At 47.2% G+C, this 23,503-nt stretch overlaps 1 protein-coding gene across 3 annotated transcripts in view; it reads right to left on the bottom strand.

Moving 5' to 3' along the window:
• Positions 1-23,503, bottom strand: part of NRG4 (neuregulin 4) — a 98,824-nt gene that overhangs the window by 14,555 nt on the left and 60,766 nt on the right. Inside the window, exons 6-7 of one of the 3 annotated variants that reach the window (XM_075897356.2) lie at positions 11,063-11,138; positions 9,419-10,951 (exon numbers count right to left, since the gene is read on the bottom strand). In XM_075897356.2, the coding sequence (XP_075753471.1) occupies positions 10,946-10,951; positions 11,063-11,138 (82 nt within the window). In that variant the 3' untranslated portion in view covers positions 9,419-10,945. Of the gene's footprint in view, positions 1-9,418; positions 10,952-11,062; positions 11,143-23,503 lie in introns of those variants that run through there. The other 2 variants (XM_014575106.4, XM_025186209.3) reach the window with 2 other exon arrangements.

The following is a 23,503-nucleotide window of genomic DNA, read 5'->3' as shown; positions in this document are numbered from 1 at the left end:
GCATGCAGATACGCGGTTATCCTGTGCTATTGCCCAGTTCCAGAGGGCTATGGCTTCTTTGCACAGAGGCTGCTGTCGTGCTCTGCCTTGGTGGTTTACATAGAACATGCATGCCATATTCTCTGTGTAAACATGGACATGTATCCCTTTGACTTGAGGGAGCAATTTTTGGCATGCTAAGCGGTCAGCTCTGAGTTCTAAAATATTGATGTGTAGAGCTCGCTCCGCAGCAAACTTTGAGCTGTTCTTCCTTCCATGTGAGTGCCCTAGCCGGTGAGTGAGGTGTCCGTGGTAATGACCACTGTGGGTTTTACGGATTGGAAGGGTGTGCCATGGTTAGGTTGGACATTTTTGTCCACCATTTTAGTGATGCCTTAACTGAGCGTGGCATTGTTAGTCTTTTGGTCATCGAATGGATATTGGGTTAGGAGCCAACCCTGAAGACACCTCATAAAGAGTCATGCACGGGGCACCTCCGGGTTGCAGGAAGCCATATCCTCCAGAAGTCGGAGGCAGTCGAGAACAGTGATTGTAGGCATGTCCTGGAGGGATAGTGCCAGGTGGCTGATGTGAGTGGATCTGTCTGCAGGGAGGGAGGCGCTGGCTGTGACAGAGTTGAGGTGTGCCCCAATCAATTGGATGGACTGTGAAAGTGTAAGCATTGATTTGGTTCACTAGGAGGCCAAGAAAGTGAAAGCAGTTTAGCACCATGTGAGTGTGGTGGTGGCACTCGTGTCTGGACCTCGCTTTAACTAGGTAGTCATCCAGGTAAGGATATATGGTGACTCCTTGTCTCCTGAGGTGGACAGTGACTGCTGCTAACATCTTGGAAAATACTCTTGGAGCTAAAGAGAGTCCGAAGGGCGGGACTGTATACTGAAAATGGTGTGGACCTAAAGTGAAATGGAGAAAATGCCTATGAGATGGTCTGATGGATATATGGAAATACACATCCTATAAGTTGAGACAGGAAAACCAGTCACCCGTCTCTAGAGCTGGGATATTTGGCTGTGTCTAGACTGGCAAGTTTTTCCACAAAAGCAGCTGCTTTTGCGGAAAAACTTGCCAGCTGTCTACACTGGCTGCTTGAATTTCCGCAAGAACACTGACGATCTCATGTAAGAAATCAGTGCTTTTTGAGGAAATACTATGCTGCTCCTGTTCGGGCAAAAGTCCCTTTGCGCAAAAGCTTTTGCGCAAAAGGGCCAGCGTAGACAGCTCAGATTTGTTTTGCACAAAAAAGCCCTGATCACGAAAATGGCGATCGGGGCTTTTTTGCGCAAAAGCGTCCGTGCCAATCTAGACGCACTTTTGCGCAAATGCTTTTAACGGAAAACTTTTCCATTAAAAACATTTGTGGAAAATCATGGCAGTCTAGATGTAGCCTTTGTGTTTAGGGTAACCATTCTAAATCTCTGTTTCTCTATGTATCTGTTCAGGGATCTGAGGTCTAGGATAGGTCTCCACCCATCAGTCCTCTTTTCTATGAGGAATAAATGGGAATAAAATCCTGTTCTATGAAATTGTGATGGAACCAGCTCTATGGACCTTAGTTGTAATAGGTTTTACAATCTCCTGTTGTAAAATGACCCCATGAGATGTGTTCCTGAAGAGGGCCGGGGTAGGGAGAGGTAAGGGAGAGAAAGGGGATGAGATGGTTTGCATTTATCTGAGGGTATGTCTACAATACAACGTTAATTCGAACTAACTTAGTTCCAATTAGTTAATTCGAACTAAGCTAATTCGAACTAACGGATCTAGACTAAAAAACTAGTTCGAATTAGCGTTTTGCTAATTCGAACTAGCATGTCCACATTAAGTGGACCCTGAACCAGGCTTAAGGATGGCCGGAAGCAGTGCCGGCAGGGCATCAGAAGAGGACTTAGAGCGTGGACCTGCTGTCTCAGGCTAGCCGAGGACTGTGCTTAAAGGGTCCCGACCCCCACCCCGGACAGACAGTACTCAGGGGTGCCCCGCTTGCAAAGCAGTCCTGGCTTGGATTGCCCGGAGTACCCCACACTGGGCACATCACAGCACTCAGCCATCAGACCAGCTGCACTTGCCGCAGGCTGCCATCTGGGGAGAGGGGGCAATTGGGGGGCTGCAGGAGAGCTTCCACCCCAAAAGCCCGCAGAGCCAGCCCAGTCCTCCCCATCGGGGGCGCGTACCCCATTCCTCCCTCACCTCCTTCCACTTATCCTTTCCTAGCCCCTCTTCTTGATGTACAAAATAAAGGACAATTGTGTTCAAAAATGGAATCTGTCTTTATTGAACAAAACTGGGAGAGACTGGGAAAAGGAGGTGGGAGAGGGGAAGAGAGAGACTGGGAGAGGGGAGGGCAACTAAAATGATCAGGGGTTGGGAACAGGTCCCAGATGAAGAGAGGCTAAAGAGACTGGGACTTTTCAGCTTAGAAAAGAGGAGACAGAGGGGGGACAGGATAGAGGTCTTTAAAAGAAGGAGTTGGGTGGAGAGGGTGCATACAGAAAAGTTCTTCATTAGTTCCCATAAAGAAGGACTAGAGAACACCAAAGGAAAGGAATGGGTAGCAGGCTTCAAACTAGTAACAGAAAGTTGTTCTTCACAAAGCAAAGAGTCAACCTGTGGAACTCCTTGCTGCAGGAGGCTGTGAAGGCTAGAACTAGATCAGAGTTTAAAGGGGAGTGAGATCAAGTCATGGAGGTTGGGTCCATGGAGTGCTATTAGCCAGGGGGTAGGAGTGGTGTCGCTGGCCAAGGTTTGTGGAAGGGTGTAGAGGGATGGCACGAGACAAATGGCTTGGTCACTGTCTTCGGTCCATCCCCTCCAGGGTCCCTAGAGTTGGCTGCTGTCGGCAGACAGGCTACTGGGCTAGATGGACCTTTGTTCTGACCCAGTACGGCCATTGTAAGCTCAGGGCTCAGGGTCGGGGGTCTCAGTGGACCACCTTGATTTTCATGCAAACCTGCTCCTGGGTGGCCAGGCTGGCAGCTCTCCTGCCTTAGCCGGCCACTTTCCTGTGCCTAGTGCGGAGGTTGTGGATGAGGTCCACGATGTCCGCACTAGCCCAGGCGGGTGCCCACCTCTTGCGGTCCCGGGCAAGCTCCCGGGAGCCACCAGCCTGGTCCCGGGAAGAGGGGGAGGGCTGGGGGGCATCAGGTGGCTGGCTCGAGCCGTGCCAGGTGCAGGGTCTGCTGGCTGGGTGCTGGCAGGCTTGCACCTGGCACAGGCACCGTAGCCAGCCCGTGCCCCTTTAAGGGCTCTGGGGCCGGGAGGGGGGCAGACGAGTTTCCCTGGTGTTGGCCAGAGTGGCCACCAGGGAAAGCTGGGGAGGGCTAGCCTCCCACTAGTTCGAACTAGGCTTAATCCTCGTAAAATGAGGTTTTCCTAGTTCGAACTAAGCGCTCCGCTAGTTCGAATTAAATTCGAACTAGCGGAGCGCTAGTGTAGCGCCTATGAAAGTTAGTTCGAACTAACGTCCGTTAGTTCGAACTAACTTTGTAGTGTAGACATACCCTGAGGTAATTACTTCCCATTGATGTAAGAAAGGGGAGTAAACAAAAATTAAAAAGTTTGCAAAGATTCTGGGGTTCTGGAGAGGGTGATCTAGTTTTCAGTCTTTCGACTGTATTTCCAAATTTGCTTATTGAAGTGTGAAGGAAGGTTGGAGTTGTTATTCTGGGACCATTGCCTCTGCTGCCTATTTCAACCCCATTGTTGGCAAGGGGTTTGTTCTTGTCTGTGTTATTGGAATGGGGGTTGTGGGTACCTGGGTCTGTGATATGGTTGATACCTATATTGCCTCACTCTCGTTGCAGGTGTCTGGCTCCCTAAAGATAGGAGAATGGCTAAAGATAGGAGATTATTTGTTAGTCTTCGTGGAGAAGAGGTTTTTCCCTTTTAAAGGGCAAGTCTTCTACTGCTGGCTGAAGCTGTCAAGGGAAGGCCGAGGAGTTATACCAAGAGGCTTGCCTCATAGTGACAGCTGTGGCTGTAGTTCTTGTGGCTGTGTCTGCTGCTTTGAGAGCTGCTTGCAGCACTATATGAGAAATTGTCTGTCCCTCAAAGACAATCGCTTTGAAATGTGATTTTTTGCTTTCAGGGAGTTCTTCAATAAATGTGTTCAGTCTCATATAATTATTGTAATCATATTTACTGAGCAGGGCTGAATAATTTGCTACCCATAATTTCAGTGTGGCTGAGACATACACCTTTTTGCCAAATGAGTCTAATCTTTTATTCTCTTTGTCTGATGGGCAATTTTGCTGCTTGTTTCTTTGTTGTGCAGCATCTACCACCAGGGAGTTTAGAGGGGGATGTGTAAAGAGAAATTGGAGGTACGTAGTCCTTTCGATCTGCCTTTTTGCTCGTGGGGGGAATCGAGGCAGGTGTCTGCCATAAAGTTTTTGCAGGTTGTAGGATGGCTGATTTGATAGGAAGAGCGATCTTTGCCAATGCGCTTGCTTGAAGGATGTTAGTAAGCACATGGGGCATATCCTGTATTTCTTCTACAGGGATATTTAGAACTTGTGCTACTCCTTTAAATAAGTCTTGGAAAGAGGTGACGTCCTTTGAGGTGTTAGAGGACAGAGGTAGAACTGCCTCCCCCATCTCAGTTAATTATGTTGTTTGGGCCAAAGATTCTGCCGATGACATTGGGGAATATTGGCTCTCATTAGCACTCCTCCTAATGTATTTGTAAGGAGATTTGGTGGCGTGAAGGAGGCTTATTGGTATGTTTAATTTTAAATGGTCTCTTTCTGTGTTATTTTGCGGGTTGGTTCCACATTTGCCACTGTGGGGGGTACGCCATGGGTGGGGGCATCCACAGGTAGGGAGCCCAGGGAGTCATTTGCGGTCTGATGAGAGCTGAGGGTATGTCTAGACTACAGGGTTTTCTCGACAACACTATACCTACCGCCGCATTCTGTTGACAATAAGTTGACAGAACATGACAGTTTTGTCAACAGCGGTAAACCTCGTTTTACGAAGAATAACTCCTTTGTCGACAAAGGCTTCCATTGTCGACCGCGCCACGTCTAGACTGCCAAGTTGTGCCAGATCAGCTGATTGTTGGCACAGCGCAGTGGCCATTTTTATTTTAATGAAGTGGAGATTATTTAAATTCCTGCTTCATTGACTATGTCGAGTAAACTACTTTACATGGCTCCGTCGATGGAGCCATGTAGTCTAGACACACCATGAGAGTGAGAGTTCGCCAGGAATTTGAGACAGGCGTCATACCTGTCAGAGGCAGACATGTTTGAAGCCGCACAGTGTTTGAAGCCGGGTGAGCCCATGCCAGCTTAAAGCTGTGGCGGCAGTTCAAAACCCGCACTGTTTTTTTTTCCAACTAACACTAATCTAAGGCTAACTAACAATAACAATAACAAAGGACTAATTATTAATGACTGACTAACTGTAATTTGAACAATGAATTTCTGAGGAGAGGAGAGCACTGCCAAGTTCCATCTGCAGCCGGGGACGGTAGAAAGGAACTGAATGGGCGGGGGCCACACATGCACATAGCTACTGGGGGAAGCTTGTGCGCTCGGCGCGCCGCGCATGCGCAGCCCCCTGAGACACTGCTACACAAAACTCCATCCAGAGGAACCAGGATGCTCAACACCTGCTGTGGAGCACCCCCATGGTGCTCCAAGTGTAAGACTCTCTCGAAGAACTGCGGGTTACACAGTCAGTACCCAGCCCGTAATAGTACTTGGGATTCTTCCATCCCAAGTGTAAGACTCTTCACATAGTAGGCTCTTTCAAAAATCCCATGACTGGCTGTCCAGACACATTTTTTAAGGCTCATGAACTATTATAAAAATTGCCAAACGTTTCTTGGAAAAACACTGGTTCCAAATACAAAAAGAGCATTACTTACATTAAGTATTTTATTAACCTTTTATTGTGTGCTTTGCAGTTGAGATATGGATACATACATAATATTACACTGCCAATGATCACAAACAAAAAGGAATAAAAAACTAGGTGTATATACTTTTGGAATACACAAGAAATGGGTAACTTTAGATCTAATAAAGAAAAAAAATATTTTTCTGTATCCTTTTGATGTCTAATCTTTTTGTTCAAAGTATAAGACAAGCTAGTATTGTAACCCAGACACCTAGGCTATGTCTATACTGCACCTCTCTTCTGCAAAAGCTTGTGAGCTTCATTTGCATAATTAATTAGGGACCATTTTTGGACAAGAGGCTTTTGCACAAAAGGAGCTGTGTAGACGGCTCCTTTTTGCACAAAAAACCCCTCTTGCGCAAACCTCCTACATTCTTTTGACACATCCAGTGTTCTGGGGGGAAGAGGTAGAGGAGTTCTTATATTTCCATAGGTATAATAAGTGTATTAAGAATTGTGTGGCCTAAATAGGTGCATTACTGGTATCATGATCAGACAGAGTGCTGATCAGCACCCGGTAACTAAGGGGTTAATTCAGATACCTAGCAAAGGTGTCAGCTTCAGGCAATCAGCCAATAACAATGCAGGTAGGAATTTCAAACTGGAAAAGAGGGTTTTTTCTCTCTCTCTTCTTTGTTTGAGATCAGAGCAGTTTCTCAAGCAGGGAAAAGTATAGATAGTTCATCAGGGTTTATTGGTTTCCTTGTTTGGGGGTTTGAAAATCATATCCGAGCTGGTTAATTGTTTTTCTCTTTTGTAACTAAGGATTATAGCCCAGGGACTTTCCCTGAGTATATATCAAATTGTGGCTATTTACCATCTAGCCAAATTACTATGCTTGCAACAGTAGTTTTGTTTTGATAATAAAAGGATGCATCTAGACTGGCAAGATTTTGCGCAAAAGCAGTTGCTTTTGAGCAAAAACTTGCCAGCTGTCTACACTGGCTGCTTGACTTTGCACAAGAGCGCTGATGTTCTAATGTAAGAATTCAGTGCTTCTTGCACAAATACTTTGATGCTCCCACTCAGTGATAAGCCCTCTTGCGCAAGAATACTTGTGCAAGAGGGCCAGTGTAGACAGTCAGCTTAATTTTTTGCGTAAGAAAGCCCAATGGCTAAAATGGCCATCGGGGCTTTCTTGCGCAAAAGCACGTCTATACTGGGCACGGATGCTTTTGCGCAAAAGCACTTTTTGCGCAAAAGCATCCGTGCCAATCTAGACACTCTTTTGTGGAAATACTTTTAACGGAAAACCTTTTCCGTTAAAAGTATTTCTGCAAAACCATGCCAGTCTAGACTCAGCCAAAGAGTTTTCTTTTAATTCTAATTAACTAATAATTGGTTGGTTGCTGTGTCCTTAGGACTAAGTGCGTAGTTATAAGGGCAGAGTCCATTGTGGTCTGGATTTCCTCTGTTTTTCCCAGCTCCAAGAAAAAAGGTGGTTGGGGAATGGGGGAGAGCTTTACAAACACAAATACAAACACACATAACAGGACAAAGCTCCTCCTTAGACTTATTTGGCTTTGGGCAGAAGACTGTCAGAAATATGTCCTGGCTCATGTGAAACTGCAAAACCATCTTGGTCAGAAGAGCCAAATATGATCACAATTGGACCTTGTCCTTAAAAACACTGTGTAGCTCAGATGTAAGTGCCCTCATCTTGGACACTCTTTGGGAAGAAATCATGACCATCAGGAACATCTCCTTCCAGGGGAGCAGGAGAAGGGAACAGGATGCCAAGGTTTCAAAGGGGGCCTTCATGATCAGCGCAAACACCGGATTCAGGACCCACAGAGGGACTGGTTCCTGTACTTGAGGGTAGAGCTACTCCAGGCCTTTCAAGAATGGGGCACCATGCTGGAAGACTAATGGAATGGAAGGTGAAAGGCTGATATAGTGGCCAGGTAGACTTAATTGAAGAATGAAACAAAACTTGGATCTTGAGATATGTAAAGTAATACAGAATCAGACACTGTGAGGCCTGCTCAGGCCTAATGTTACAGACTGAAACTCAGGCATAAAATGTTTCCATTTTATTTTGTTTGGGGGGGTTTTGTGTGAATCTCAGAGGGACTGAGATAGAATAAGTTTGTCTCTGGGAATCATAGAGACAGAGTTTATTCAGTTAGCCAGCCCATCCATCTCTTCACGCATAGTCTCAGGTTGGGGGATTGAGCCATGATAACTGGTAACACCAGCAAAGTTGCAGGGAAGGACAGTATTTCCACACTTACTATGCCTGGATTTAATGCTAGAAAGAGATTTCCTGTTAATTTTAGCCACTTTGTTGCTCCAGATGAGCTGAAGGATTTCTGACATCTTATGGGAAACCTTTACTGGGAGATTTTAGAAGAGGAAGGTGATCCTTATTAAAGTTGCCAAACCACACTATAATCATCTCTTGCCTTTCAATAACTTTTTAATTTTTTTCTGCAAGTATAGATAGTTGGCTTCATATAAAGTTATTAAATGGAAAATAGCACTGAACACCATGTACTTTTATATGTAATGTTTAGCTAATTTAAATTTAAAATTAATTTGTAGTGTCATCTGGCATTGCTCTTTAAGGCCAATTGACAAGACTTTCAAGTTTTCATAATTAATTTTAAAACTTACTATCTCCCTAAAATACATTCCTTTGAAGGATTCTGCAATCATGAATAGGACTTCATCCATAGAGAATGCTATTTTATGGATCAACATCTTTACATTTAAATCCTGTCTATGAATTTTTTTTTCATTTTCTGTGCAAATGGTTTCTTGGTTAATATAAGCAAGGTGGAGAACAGTGGACAACCTTGCCATATGCTGTAAAAAAATGAGAGAGGCTATGAATACTTATTATTGAGTCTTACTTTAGCTTTTATAGATTGATATAAGACTTCAGTCATTTTTTTAATTTTACTTTCTAGAGCTAGTGACTTCATAAACTTCCATTCATCTTGCTCATAGATCTTTTCCACGTCTAGTGACAGTAACATACGTGATCGCCTTACTTTTGATAGGCTTGACTGGATTACCACTTGTAACCTATAAATGTTATCTAATAACTGTCTTCCCTGATTAAATCTCATTTGATATATACTAGTTATTTTAAGCATAAATGATTCTGTCAACACCTTTGTAAAACTCTTAAATTCTATATTTGACCTTGAGGCATGCATCTGTGAAGTACATTCAATCTTATGTCTTTGGGCTTTTAAAAATACAGAAATATTGACTTCTTTCTTAATATATGCTAATGTTTTGAAGTCCTGAAAATTACTTACAAGTCTGTGGAGGGGATGGTAAGTCAAAGATTTGTACAATTTAACTGAGAACCTTTCCATACCAGGTATTTTAATGATTGATCTGACTTCCTCAAATCCTTCCTGCAGATGTTGAGGTATAACTGGGAGTCCAGCTTCTCCAGTGTAAGAACTTGTCTGACTGTGCATCTCGCTATTGCGTTCTCTGCTACCAAACACAGTATTCTTTTCTTTTTCTTGTCTTAACCTATATGCTGAATTGTTATGGCCCTTATTTTTCATCCCTTTATACTTTTGTTTAAATTGATATACAACACATTCTCTTTTAGCTAGCACTAGAACAAAACATTGTTCTCTAAGGGAGGTAGGTATAGCCAACTTTTTCCTTGAATCTGTCTTTTTATGCAACTTCTTTAATATTTTTATCTCAGGGAGAAGAACCTTGTCTTTTGTATTTTTTTCCCTGTTAATTCCACAGACTACCTCAATTAATTGCCCCCTCAGTACTGCCTTATAAATCTTCCATAGTGTATTGGTATGTAAGTTTCCATTTTTGTCATTATTGAAAGAAATTTTGTTTTTGCTAATTACAGTATTCCATACTATAGGGTTTTTAAATACTGAATTATTCAATTCCCAGTTACTGAGCCTTTTATAACCAAACAAATCTCTAAATGTTGTCATGATAGGAATAGGGACTGAGTACATAAGCTGACCTCTCTTTACCTCAGTCAGAAAATTTTTTAAGCAAGAAGGCAGAGATGTATAATCTATTTGCATGAATAGCAAATGGAGATATGAATAAAACAAATTATTCCTCAGTAATGGCTTCACATTCTTCCATGAATCTAGTAGACTCAGCTGGAAACTATTTTGTTTCAAATATGAGCAAAGGGAATTGTGTTCCTCTTTTCTATTGTCTGAGCTATCAACTGTAGGATTTGAGGTAAGCTTTAAATTTCTCTCAGCAATGAGATTCCCAGGAGAAAATGTCAGGAAAGGAAGAATAGCACAAAGAAATACTCTTTGTCCAGTGTTAGGACACAAGGTAATAATTCTGCCCAGTACATTTCCTTTAACTGTTATGAATTTCTTCATCTTAACACCATTTTACTTCAAGTTGAAATCTTTTAGTTAGGAGCCTGGCCAAAAAGGTGGTGTTTCAATGGAACACCACACTTTCTTGTATCATTATTTAAAACAAAAATGTCATTCTTATGTCAGCTTGAGAGACAGAGGGTAGAGAGGCCTTTTTATCCTTTTCTGGTATGTCTGAAGTCAGACAAATTCTATACATATATCCCAGATATGCTTGGAAACCACTTGATCATGACAGTCCCTTGATCTCTTTTTGCTACTTATAGGTTTTCCAGTGAGAAGGGGATGATCTGGTGAAAATCTCTTACGATTTTCATACTCTTTATATGATGAAATACCTCAAAAATATGTTTTCTAATGTTTGGATTAGAAAAAGAAAGAACACCCAGATAGAACTACTTGGTTGCAGAGTTTGCAATACATTTGACAGGGGAATCTCACAGAAGATTCAAAAATGGTTCTAACAATTTCTCTACAATGTGACTTCCCTTCTTGGAAAATAATCAGGCACTCTGATAAATGTAACTGTTTTTCCTTATTATAATCTCTGTATCATCTTCTCCCAATATATTAGTAAATGTAATTGTTTCTAATTTCTTTGTTCATCCTGATTACCAGACCTCCCCAACACTTATTATGTAGTTATGGTTGCTCTGCATGTTGCTCTCCCATGGTTCCTGTTTTATTGCTTTACTCTGAAGTTATCTCTGAAAAGTAAAAAAAAAAAAAAAAAAAAAAAAAAAAAAAGATATTAATACAATTATCACTGTCTTCCTTGCCCAAGAATAATCCTGCCACTTAATTTCAAATGTACTCACTGTTGCAGCCATCACTGCTACTAGTCTCAGCCAGGCCAGCACCATACTCTGTTGAGATGGCTCTTGGAATTTGGGCCTTCCTGACGATGAATAAATGACCAAAATAGGAGGCAAAAGAGTGATAAAGAAACACAGAATGAGAAAATATTGGTCAGAAAAGAGGCAATATATGAATGATGCTTTCACTAACAATTTCACAACACTTTGCAACTTCAAAATACTTGACAAACTTTAATATTCAATACCTTAGGTACAGTCTACACAGCAGTGTTATTTTGGAATAACTGACATCTATATTAAAAGCAGTTATTTCAACATAATGTCAAAATAATGTTGAACTGGAGGACTTCTTACTCCAACTCATTTTATAAGGAGTAAGGGAAGTCAGAGGAAGAGTGCTGTCTCACACTTCCTGCTGTGTAGATAACACCAAAAGCCAAAATAAGCTATTTCGACTTATGCTGTGCAATTGATGTAGCTCAAGTTGCGTAGCTTATTTCGGCTTTAGCCCTGCTGTTTAGACATGCCCATTTTTTGTGAGAACAGTAAAGTATTTTAGAGGAGGAAGGGGCGGGGGGCGACAGAAGAAATTTGCTCACCTCCCCCCCACCCAGAATGCTTGTAGCTGCACCTGGATTAGACTTCACAATGTTTGAATCCCAGCTAATGTCATTGCTCATGGCTGCCTCTAAGGCTACATCTACACTGGCAGCTTCTTGCGCAAGAACTCTTTTGCAAAAACTCTTCCACAAGAGAGCGTCTACACTGGCAAGTGCTTTTGCACAAGAGATGTGCTTTTGCGCAAGAGCATCCATGTCGGTGTGGACGCTTTCTTGCGCAAGAAAGTTCTGATGTCCATTTTAACCATAGGGGGTTCTTGTGCAATAAATTCATGTTGCCTGTCTACACTGGCCTCTTCTGGAAGAGCTCTTGTGCAAGAGGGCTTCTTCCTGAGAGGGAGCGTCAGAGTTCTCACGCAAGAAGCCCTGATTTTCTACAGTATAACGTCAGTTTACTTGTGCAAGAACGCGTGGCCAGTGTAGACTCAAGAGGCTATGTCTACACTGGCATGATTTTCCGCAAATGCTTTTAACGGAAAAACTTTCCGTTAAAAGCATTTGCGGAAAAGAGCTTCTAGATTGGCACAGACGCTTTTCCACAAAAACACTTTTTGCGGAAAAGCATCCGTGCCAATCTAGATGCGCTTTTGCACAAAAAAGCCCCGATCGCCATTTTCGCGATCGGGGCTTTTTTGCACAAAACAAATCTGAGCTGTCTACACTGGCCCTTTTGCGCAAAAGCCTTGTGCAAAAGGGACTTTTTCCCGAACGGGAGCAGCGTAGTATTTCCTCAAGAAGCACTGATTTCAGACAGTAGGAAGTCAGTGTTCTTGCAGAAATTCAAGCGGCCAGTGTAGACAGCTGGCAAGTTTTTCCGCAAAAGCAACTTGAAAAGTTGAAACTACTTGCCAGTCTAGACACAGCCAAGAGTGTTTTTGCTCAAGAGTGGCCATTTTCACACAATAACGTGCCCAGTGTAGACACAGCCTAAGGGTTTTAACATGTAATTGGTCATTATAATACAATTGTTACTAATTAGTAATTTAATTTGCTAACAAGCCCTTTCAAAATGCTGAGAAAAGGGATGATGTTTTAAACATAGCTAATTTTTGAAGAATTCAGTGGAGCTTTGAAAGCTTGTGTCTTTCACCAACAGAAGTTGATCCAACAAAATACATTACCTCACCATAATGTCTTTTTTTTTTTTTTTTTAAGACAAGACCGCTTTTCTCAAGGGAGAAATTTTCCTCCTTTCTGTCAAGTTTTTGTCCTCTGTTACCTTTGATTATTTCATACACTGTGTTGCCTTGATGGCTGTATTTCTAGATCTCGATGATTTAGATGGATGGTTCTGATCTTTTTGTTAATATACTCTTCTCACAATGGTAATTTAACCAGTCAATATGGCTACGTCTACACTGGCCCCTTTTCCGGAAGGGGCATGTAAATTTCACTAGTCGTCGTAGGGAAATCCGCGGGGGATTTAAATATCCCCCGCGGCATTTAAATAAAAATGTCCGCCGCTTTTTTCCGGCTTTTAAAAAAGCCGGAAAAGAGCGTCTAGACTGGCCCCGATCCTCCGGAAAAAGTGCCCTTTTCCGGAGGGTCTTATTCCTACTTCAAATCCCCCGCGGATTTCCCTACGACGACTAGTGAAATTTACATGCCCCTTCCGGAAAAGGGGCCAGTGTAGACGTAGCCTATGGGTTTATAGTGTAATATGTCAATGATTCACAAATCTATTGCCCCCTCTCTGCTGTATTTTTCCCCTTTACATTCTGTTGGGGGAATTCAAGTAGTAACATTCTATAAATTAACACAATGACAAAAACCCTTGCCTTGGGGGGACTAGATTCACCTCTTTTGCTCTTTTCTTGTATCTCTAGTACAGTCTTCTCTTGGAGTTAAGAAAGATTCCCAAGGGACTTGCACAGACATCTGAATAGCTCTTAGTGAAATCTGCCTTTTGCTTTTTTAGGGTATGTTTACACTGCATAGCTATTTCAGGTACCTCCAGTATCCCGAAATAGCCATCTCACGTCTACACAAGCCACCTGTTATTTCGAAGTATTTTTCACCATCCCAGTGAACATTGTTTTATGAAGGTTAAGGAATGGCGCGAAATACCACATTATTTCAAAATTTGGCACTGTGTAGACGCACCAAATTTCAAAATAAGCTATTTCAAAATAGATTTGAAATAAGATACACAATTTGCGTAGCACAAACTCTGTATCTTATTTCAAGTTTAGGGTGCTGAGTAGATGCACCCTTAGGCCTGGTCTACACTAGGGATGTGAAAGTGTAACAGTGTACACAACCCATGGGCTCATCAGTTAACCTTCACAGTTACACACAGGCTCCTGATACATGCACTGGCTCCTGGGAAGCTACTTCCCTCCTCTTGTCTCCTTCTGCTGCCTCTGGATTTGATACTGAGGCAGCAGCATGGCAGGCAGGGGAGGAAGCAGCAGGTGGGAGCTGTTGCATGTGGGGAGCTGGCTTAAAAGCTGGCTCCTCACACTCTTTGGCTCCCGGTGAGCCAACTGTCCTCCAAATGTAACTGCTGAAAATTTCACTGGTTACATGTTTACTTAATTAAACACATTTTAACATTGAATTATAGAATCATAGAACACTAGAACTGGAAGGGGCCTTGAGAGGTCATCGAGTCCAGTCCCCTGACCTCATGGCAGGACCCTGTACCATCTAGACCATCCCTGATAGATGTCTATCTAACCTACTCTTAAATATTGCCAGAGATGGGGATTCCACAACCTCCCTAGGCAAGTTATTCCAGTGTTTAACCACCCTGACAGTTAGGAAGTTTTTCCTAATGTCCATCCTAAACCTCCTTTGCTGCAGTTTAAGCCCATTGCTTCTTGTCCCATCCTCAGAAGCTAAGGGGAACAATTTTTCTCCCACCTCCTTGTGACACCCGTTCAGATACCTGAAAACTGCTCTCATGTCCCCCTCAGTCTTCTCTTTTCTAAGCTAGACAAACCCAGTTCCTTCAGCCTTCCTTCATAGGTCATGTTCTCTAGACCTTTAATCATTCTTGTTGCTCTTCTCTGGACCCTCTCCAATTTCTCCACATCTTTCTTGAAATGCAGTGCCCAGAACTGGACACACTACTCCAACTGAGGCCTAACCAGCACAGAGTAGAGCGGAAGAATGACTTCTCGTGTCTTGCTCACAACACACCTGTTAATACATCCCAGAATCATGTTGGTTTTTTTGCAACAGCATCACACATATTCAGCTTATGGTCCACTATGACAGCGGCCTCTAGATCGCTTTCTGCCGTACTTCTTCCCAGACAGTCGCTTCCCATTCTGTATGTGTGAAACTGATTGTTCCTTCCTAAGTGGAGCACTTTGCATTTGTCCTTATTAAATTTCATCCTGTTTACCTCAGACCATTTCTCCAGCTTGTCCAGATCATTCTGAATTATGACCCTATCCTCCAAACCAGTTGCAACCTCTCCCAACTTCATGTCATCTGCAAACTGAATAAGCCAATATGTAAGTAGTTGAAGATATTGAACAGAGCCAGTCCCTTTTTAATATATAAGGCAACACCTCCTCCCTTTTTTTCCCACCTATCCTTCCTGAGTAAGCTGTACCCTTCTATACCAATATACCAATCATGTGTATTATCCCACCAAGTCTCTGTAATACCAACGCTGTCATAATTGTGTTTATTTATTAGCACTTCAAGTTCTTCCTACTTATTACCCGCATCATATGTATAGTAGCCCAATGCCTGTGACTCTGTAACGCTGAAACGCTGGCTGTTCCCTCTGGGGGGCGCTGTTGCCTCCCACCATGGTGCTTGGCTGACTTCTGCGCAGCTCAGCTGGGCCGCCTCGTGGGAGCAAGCATCGCAAGCGGCTGTTTGGGCCCCATGCTCCCCATGCAGCACTGGGGTACTGCATGGGGAGCGCAGACCCCAAACAGCCACTTGCACTGCTTGCTCCCACGCGGCGGCCCAGCTGAGCAGCGCAGAAGTCAGCCAAGCACCACAGCAGAAGGCGAAGGGGGGCGGGTTAGTGACATGCAGCATGACAGTGGCTCCAGGCCCCGCCCCCTAGCTGTGAACATCAACTCCCCGTCCCCCTTCACCTCCCACTGTGGCGCTCAGCTCACTTCTGCGCCACTCATCTGGGCTGCCGTGGGGGAGCCCAAATGGCCAGTTTCTCCAATTGCTCCCCCGCAGCAGCCCGGCTGAACAGGCGTAGTAATGAGCCAAGCACCACGGCGGGAGGCAAAGGGGGGCGGGGCGGTGATGTGCTGCATGACAGCGGCTCCAGGCCCTGCCCCCTGGCCGTGAACGTCACCGCCCCACCCCCTTCGCCTCCCGCCGTGGCATTCAGCTCACTTCTGTGCTTCTCAGCTGAGCTGCCACGGGGGAGCCCAAATGGCCGCTTGCTCCACTTGCTCCCCTGCGGCAGCCCGGTTGAGCAGTGCAGAAATCAGCTGAGTACCAGAGTGGGAGGCGAAGGGGTGGTGGGGTGGGGTGGCGTGACAGTGGCTCCAGACTCGTCCCCTGGCTGTGAACAGACCCTGGCCAGGAGGAGGGCGGGCAAACGAGGGGGAGGGGGAGAGAGAGAGGGAGGACAACTGGGAGTCTTCAGGATCTCTGCTGGGGTGAAGGAAAACAGTGCAGGGGGGCAGCTGGAGCTCATAGGCAGCCACTCAGCCGGGCTGCTGCATGGGAGCAAGCAGCGCAAACAGCCATTTGGGCTCCACACTCCCCATGCAGGAGGAGGTGGAGAAGAGAGAGAAAGTGAGAGGCAGGAGGGGGAGAAGAGAAAGAGAGATGGAGAGAGAGGCAGGAGACGGAGGAGAGCTGAGAGAGAGAGGGGGGAGGCAGTAGGAGGAGGAGAGAGAGAGAGAGAGAGAGATGGAGCGAGAGACCGGAGGCTCAGGAGAGAAGACCGAGGTAGAAAGGGAATAGGACGTGGAGGAGAGACTTGAGAATCCCGTTTTATGACAGGCTAATTGGCTAGTTTGTATATAGGCATCTAAGGGTATGTCTAGACTACGTGCCTCGGAGGCAGAGGCATGTAAATTAGACTACTCGACATAGTCAATGAAGTGGGGTTTTAAATATCCCCTGCTTCATTAAAATAAAAATGGCTGCCACGTTGTGCCGGCTCAGCTGATCATTGGCACAACACGGCAGTCAAGACGCGGATTGGTCGGCAAGGAAAGCCTTTGTCTTCTGATCCTTATGCCTCCTGAAACGAGGTTTACAGGATCGGTCAGGAAAGGTTTTCCTTGCCGACCAATCTTGACTGCTGCGTTGTTCTGACGATTTGCTGAGCTGGCACAACATGATGGCCATTTTTATTTTAATGAAGTGGGGGATATTTAAATCCCCGCTTCATTGACTATGTCAGTTAGTCTAATTTACGTGCCTCTGCCGGCAGAGGCATATAGTCTAGACATACCCTAAGATACTGATTTGATCTTGCCTCCCAGTTCTGCCTTGTTCCTCCTTTTTCTCGGCTATTATAGCCCACACTCCCTACCATTTCCAAGGTCTTTTGGGAAACTTTGTGAAAGGAGGAGCCTACACAGGAAGGATGGGCTGCACCTAAACCAAAATGGAACCAGATTGCTGGCACTTAACATTAAAAAGGTCATAGAGGATTTTTTAAACTATGAGCGGGGGGAAAGCCAATGGATGCAGAGGAGCACATGGATTGAAAAGAGACATCTCTTAGAGGAGGGTCTATTAACAGAGGGTATGTCTACACTACAAAGTTAGTTCGAACTAACGGACGTTAGTTCAAACTAACTTTGATAGGCGCTACTCCAGCGCTCCGTTAGTTCGAACTTAATTCAAACTAACGGAGCGCTTAGTTCGAACTAGGTAAACCTCATTTTACGAGGATTAAGCCTAGTTCGAACTAGCTAGTTCGAATTAAGGGCTGTGTAGACCCTTAATTCGAACTAGTGGGAGGCTAAGGCTTCCCAGGTTTCCCTGGTGGCCACTCTGGCCAACACCAGGGAAACTCTATTGCCTCCCTCCCGGCCCCGGAGCCCTTAAAGGGCCACGGGCTGGCTACACAGTTTGTGCCAGTTGCAAGGCTGCCAGCACCCATGCCAGCAGACCCTGCACCTTCCACACTATGAGCCAGCCACCCGAGGACACCCAGCGCTCCACTGCTCCCCAGGACCAGCCTGGCGGCTCCCAGGAGCCTGCCCGGGGGCGCAAAAGGCGGGCGCCCGCTTGGTCAAGTGCAGAGATCGTGGACCTCATCGAGGTTTGGGGGAAGCCTCCAATGTCCACGATCTCCACACTAGCCACAGGAATGCGGCCGTCTACGTCCGCATGGCTGCCAGCCTGGCCGCCAGGGGCCACCAGCGCAGCCGGGAGCAGGTGCGCTGCAAGATTAAAGATCTGCAGCAGTCCTACTCCCGGGCCTGCCAGCCAGGGGCCGACCCGGAGGCCTGCCCCCACTTCCATGCCCTGGACCGCCTCCTGGGGGCTCATGCCGTCCCTGCCCCCCGGGACGTGATAGACCCTGGGGCAGAGGGCCCGCTCCAGGAGACAGAGGAGGAGGAGGAGGGCTCTGAGAGCCAGGAGCCTGCCGCCAGCCTGCCCGGGACCCGGGACCCCCAAGGCACCCCACAGAGCCGCTCGCCTGTGTTGTCCAAGGCCGGGGAGGCGTCCACATGTGAGTACCATCGTGTTCCCCTTATGTGTACGGGAGGCTGGGGCGAGAGGGAGCCCCGGGACCGCGCGCCTGGGCCTTGCCCACCAAGGAGCAGCAGCTGGGGATCCTGCAGGGGCCCTGGCCTTGCAGAGGGGAGCTGGGTTTCACACACCTGGGCCTGCAGGGCGCACCACACCGCCTGCAGCAGCTGCCCATGCCCAGGCAAGCAGGAGAGCCAGGAAGGAGGAGTACCAAAGGCGGCACCTCCGGTTCATGGATCACCAGCTCCGCACCCAGGACCACTGGGTCCAGGAGGACCTGAGGCTGCGCCGGAGGAGTCTGGAGGCCCTGGAGGAGCAGGGCCGTGCCCTGCGAGGCCACCTCCAGAGCCTGCTCGACCGCTTCCCATTTCCTCCTCCCTCTGCTCCTCCTGCTCCCCCTGCTCCTCCTGCTCCTCCTCCTGCTCCCGCTCCTGCTTCTGCTCCTGCTTCCTCCACACCCCCTGTCCCTCCTGCCCCCCCCCTCCACAACCATTTCCCACCGACGCCCCCGGACCCGCAGTGTGGCGAGACGGGAGAGGCAGCCGGACTCCCACCACTGAGCTTTCCTTTCCCTTCCTCCCTTCCCTCCCCTTCCAGCTCCCTCCTCCCAGGTTTCCCTCTCCCCTCTCCCTCCCCCCACCCCACTTATGTTAAATATACATACGGTTTTGTTTGAAAAACAGGTGTCTTTATTTTACAGTAGGTAGGGAGGGGAAAGGGGAAGGGGGGTAGGGTGGAAGAAGGCCCCAGTGGGGCATGCAGAGAGAGGTCAGTCCTCCTCCTCCACCAGGAAGCTCCCCCGCAGGGCTTCCCGGATCCGGACAGCCCCCCGCTGGGCTTCCCGGATGGCGGCGGTGCGGGGCTGACCGTAGTGTCCAGCCATGCAGTCAGCCTCAGCCATCCAGGCTGGCAGGAAAGCCTCCCCCTTTCGCTCACACAAATTGTGGAGCACACAACATGCTGCCAGCACGGGAGGGATGTTGTGCTCGGCCAGGTCCAGATGGGTGAGGAGGCATCGAAAGCGGGCTTTCAGTCGCCCGAAGGCCCCCTCCACCACGATGCGGGCCCCGGTCAGCCTGGCATTGAAGGCCTGGCGGGAGGGATTGAGGTGCCCCGTGTAGGGCTTCATCAGCCACGGCTGCAGTGGGTAGGCGGCATCCCCCACCAGGCACACGGGCATGTCCACGTCCCCGACCCTGATGTGGCGGTCGGGGAAGAAGGTCCCGGCCTGCAGCCGCTGGCACACGGAGGAGTTGCGGTACACCCGGGCTTCATGTGCTTTGCCGGACCAGCCCACATTAATGTCCGTGAACTGGCCCCGGTGGTCACACACGGCCTGCAGGATCACGGAGAAGTACCCCTTGCAGTTGACATACCGGGACGTCTGGTGTTCCGGTGCACAGATGGGGATGTGCATCTCGTCGATGGCCCCCCCGCAGTTGGGGAAGCCGAAGGCGCCGAATCCCCGGATGACGGCGTCCAGGTCGGCGAGGCGGACCACCCTGCAGAGCAGCACCCAGTTGATGGCCTTAACCACCTGCAGAGAGAGACACAGCAAAGCGCCAATCTGTGGGGCGCCCGGATGGCTGGGAGCATTCGTGCCCTGGCAGTGCCCCGTGCCCCACTCCCGGTAGGAACCCCCCTGGCGGCGTGTAGTACGTCCGGGACAGACCGACCCCTCCGGTGCAGGGTGCTTTCGCCTCCTCCTGCCCCCCCTTTGTCCCTGGGGCGGCCCATCCCCTCCTCGCAGCCCTCCTCCCCCCTGGCTCGGTGGCCGACGAGTGCCATACCTGCATGAGCACCGCTCCAACGGTGGATCTCCCCACGCCGAACTGGTTCCCGACGGATCGGTAGCTGTCCGGCGTGGAGAGCTTCCATAGGGCGATGGCCACCCGCTTCTGGAGGGGGATGGCGGGCCTCATGCGAGTGTCCCTTCTGCGCAGAGCAGGGGCGAGCCACTCGCAGAACTCCAGGAAGGTGTCCCTCCTCATCCTGAAGTTCTGGGTCCACTGTCGGTCCTCCCAGCGCTCCAGGACGATGCAGTCCCACCAGTCGGTGCTGGTGTCCAGACGCCAGATGCGGCAGGGCACGCCAGTGCCGGGGCGCTGCCGCGGCTCCTCTACGGCCCCCAGGGCAGCCAGACGGAGAGGCAGGGGGCTGACGTGCACCAGGTGGTGCCAGGCAGCCTCGAGCCATTGCTGGCAGGCTTGCAGCAGCAAGTCCAGAAAGTGCGCCAGAAGGTGCAGGGTGAGCTGTGGCTCCATGTTGCCACCTGCGGCGGCCCCCCCCCGAAGGGAAGCACCGACACAGACGGGCACAGAGACCAACGCTTTGCTGTCCCTCGGCAAGGTTGGCAAGGAAGCAGGAAAAGCTGAGAACCGGCTGTCCGGGGGGGTCCCTTTAAGCTCGAGCCTCAGATAGCCTCAGACAGCAGCCACACAAAGCAACTGCTGACCTGATGCCCGGCCAGAACCTGTTTCAGCTGCCATTAAATGCCCCCCTGCGTCCAATCAGTGTGGACGTGCTAGTTCGAATTAGCAAAATGCTAATTCGAACTAGTTTTTAGTTCTAGATGCGCTAGTTCGAATTAGCTTAGTTCGAATTAACTAATTCGAACTAAGTTAGTTCGAATTAGCGCTGTAGTGTAGACATATCCAGAGATTCTCTACCTTCTAATAAGGAGGAGAGGATGGAAGATGATAAACTAATGGATAAAATCAGATGAGAAACAGTCTAATGAAAAAGGGTGCTATTCAAACACATCAGGAAATGGCAAACAGCTAAATAGTAAAAGCAAAATGCAGGACAATGTAGCACTTTAAAGACTAACAAGATGGTTTATTAGATGATGAGCTTTCGTGGGCCAGACCCACTTCCTTAGATCAAATAGTGGAAGAAAGTAGTCACAAGCTAAATAGTAACAAATTTTTAAAGTGCTTATACACAAATGCTAGAAGTCTAAATAATAAGATGGGTGAACTAGAGTGGCTTGTATTTAAGGAGGTTATGGATATAATAGGCATCACAGAAACTTGGTGGAATGAGGAAAATCAATGGGATATAGTCATACCAGGGTACAAAATATATTGGATGGACAGAACAGGTCTTGCTCGTGCAGGAGTGGCACTGTATGCGAAAGAAAATGTAGAATCAAATGAAGTAAAAATCTTAAATGAACCAAAATGTTCCATAGAATTCCAGGCTCTATGAATATAGCAGTAGGGATATATTACCAACACCTGACCCAGATAGTGATAGTGGCTATGAAATGCTAAGGGAGCGTAGAGAGGCTATAAAAATTTAAAAACTCACTAATAGTGGGTGTACATGTTGCTTCAGGACGGGATGCAGAGACACAGTTTCTTGACACCTTACATGACTGCTTCTTGGAGCAGCAGGTTCTAGAACCCACAAGGGGAGAGGCAATTCTTGATTTAGGCCTAAGTGAAGCACAGGATTTGGTCCAAGAGGTAAATATAACTGGACCACTTGGAAATAGTGACCATGATGTAATAAAATTTAATGTCTCTGTGGTGGGAAAAACACCTCAGCAGCCCAATATTGTGGCACTGAATTTCAGAAAGGGGAACTACACAAAAACGAGGCAGTTTAGTTAAACAGACATTAAAAGGTACAGTGCCAAAAGTAAAATCCCTGAAAGCTGCACAGAATCTTTTCAAAGACACCGTGATAGAGGCCCAACTTAAATGTATACCCCAAATTAAAAAACACAGTTAAGAAAGTGGTCACCAATCAGTCGATTCCTTAGGAATCGATTGCTGCAGCCAGCTGGGTGGGCAGCTGCTTCGCTTTGTTTCAGCCCAGCTGGAGCGTGGCACAACCTCAGTGGGCTGAATGCTGCAGCCAGCTGGTCTGGGGCAAAGAGGGGCAGCTGTCTAGGAGGTGCTGGGGACCAGTCTAGACTGCACTGTTCCCCATGGCCTATGTGCGGGCTTTAGGGAGCCCCTTCCCCATTGACACGCTCAACCAGCTGGGCTGGAGCCATACCATGGCAGCCTTTGGCTCTGTCTGCCCCAACCCCAGCCCCGGAGTCACCACCTGAGGAGTACAGTTAATTCAAAGAGTTTTCCCTCAGAGTATTGTGTCTACACGTGGCAAGTTAATTCGAGCTAATCAATTTCCAGCATGGCGACCGGACACAACTATGCTAATCAAGCGCAGGATATTTAAATCCTGCGCTTGATTTACAACTTCGGTCGCCTTCATTTGCCTCCCTACTCTGAAGTAGGGGGCAAGTGTAGACGTACCCAAACTCTCTTCCAGACCCTGCCCTCTATCCTGTCCTGCATCCTGCCTCCCACCCAGATAGATCCTGCATCCCTATCCCACTCGACAGTAGTCCTGTCCCACACACTGAGTCCCTCATTTTTGTTCCCACCCCAGAGCCTGAGAAAGCCATAAAATCCACTAACTCTGGAACCCCAGAAGAGTAAATCTGGCCTATGGGAAGCCTTGACCCTCAGTCCTCCCCGTCTCTTCCCCTCACCCTGAGAGGGCTGGAGTGCAGAAGAGTGAGGGGTCTTAGTTGGGGGCCACATCAGTGAGGATTGGGGGTTTTGGGAGGAGATTTTTTGCTTCTCACTTATGTGGTCCCCAACTGATTTGTCTGTGGGTCAGTGGCCCCCGACCCAAAAAAGATTCCCCACCCCTGCCATAAATAAAGAAAACATCGAACTCTTTTGTGTTGGACATAATATTTTACTTTGTTTAAAATGAAGTTTGATACTAAGATGAGCAAGTTAAAACACTTAATCTGTTTAATATTTTAAATTAAACCGTTCTCCCGAGCTGCAACACTAGCAAATGGCTTGGGCATAATTATGTAATTAATTGTGAGTTTCCATTGGCAACGGGTAGTCTGTGGAAAGGTTTGGAGAGAGTGGGGCCTCAAGAAAGGGGTGGGTTTTCGGGGAAGGTGTTAGGTAGATCTTGGCTTGCCCTGACATTTAAAAAGTGATCTTGGGTGTAAAAAGGTTGAAGACCACTGCAGTAAGAGAACCAAAAAAATGCCACCATGGCAACCAAGTAAAAGAAGCAGTGAGAGATAAAAAGACATCATTTAAAAAGACAATAAGGTCATTCTGGAGAAACTAAATGAATTCTTTGCTTTGGTGTTCAGGGCTCAGGATGTTAGGGAGATTCGCATAAGAAC

This window comes from Pelodiscus sinensis, chromosome 14, assembly GCF_052426305.1.
Source record: "Pelodiscus sinensis isolate ZL-2025 chromosome 14, ASM5242630v1, whole genome shotgun sequence".
Lineage (NCBI taxonomy): Eukaryota > Metazoa > Chordata > Testudines > Trionychidae > Pelodiscus > Pelodiscus sinensis.
Note: the sequence above shows the minus strand (reverse complement) of the source record. Positions and strands in the feature narration are given on the sequence as shown.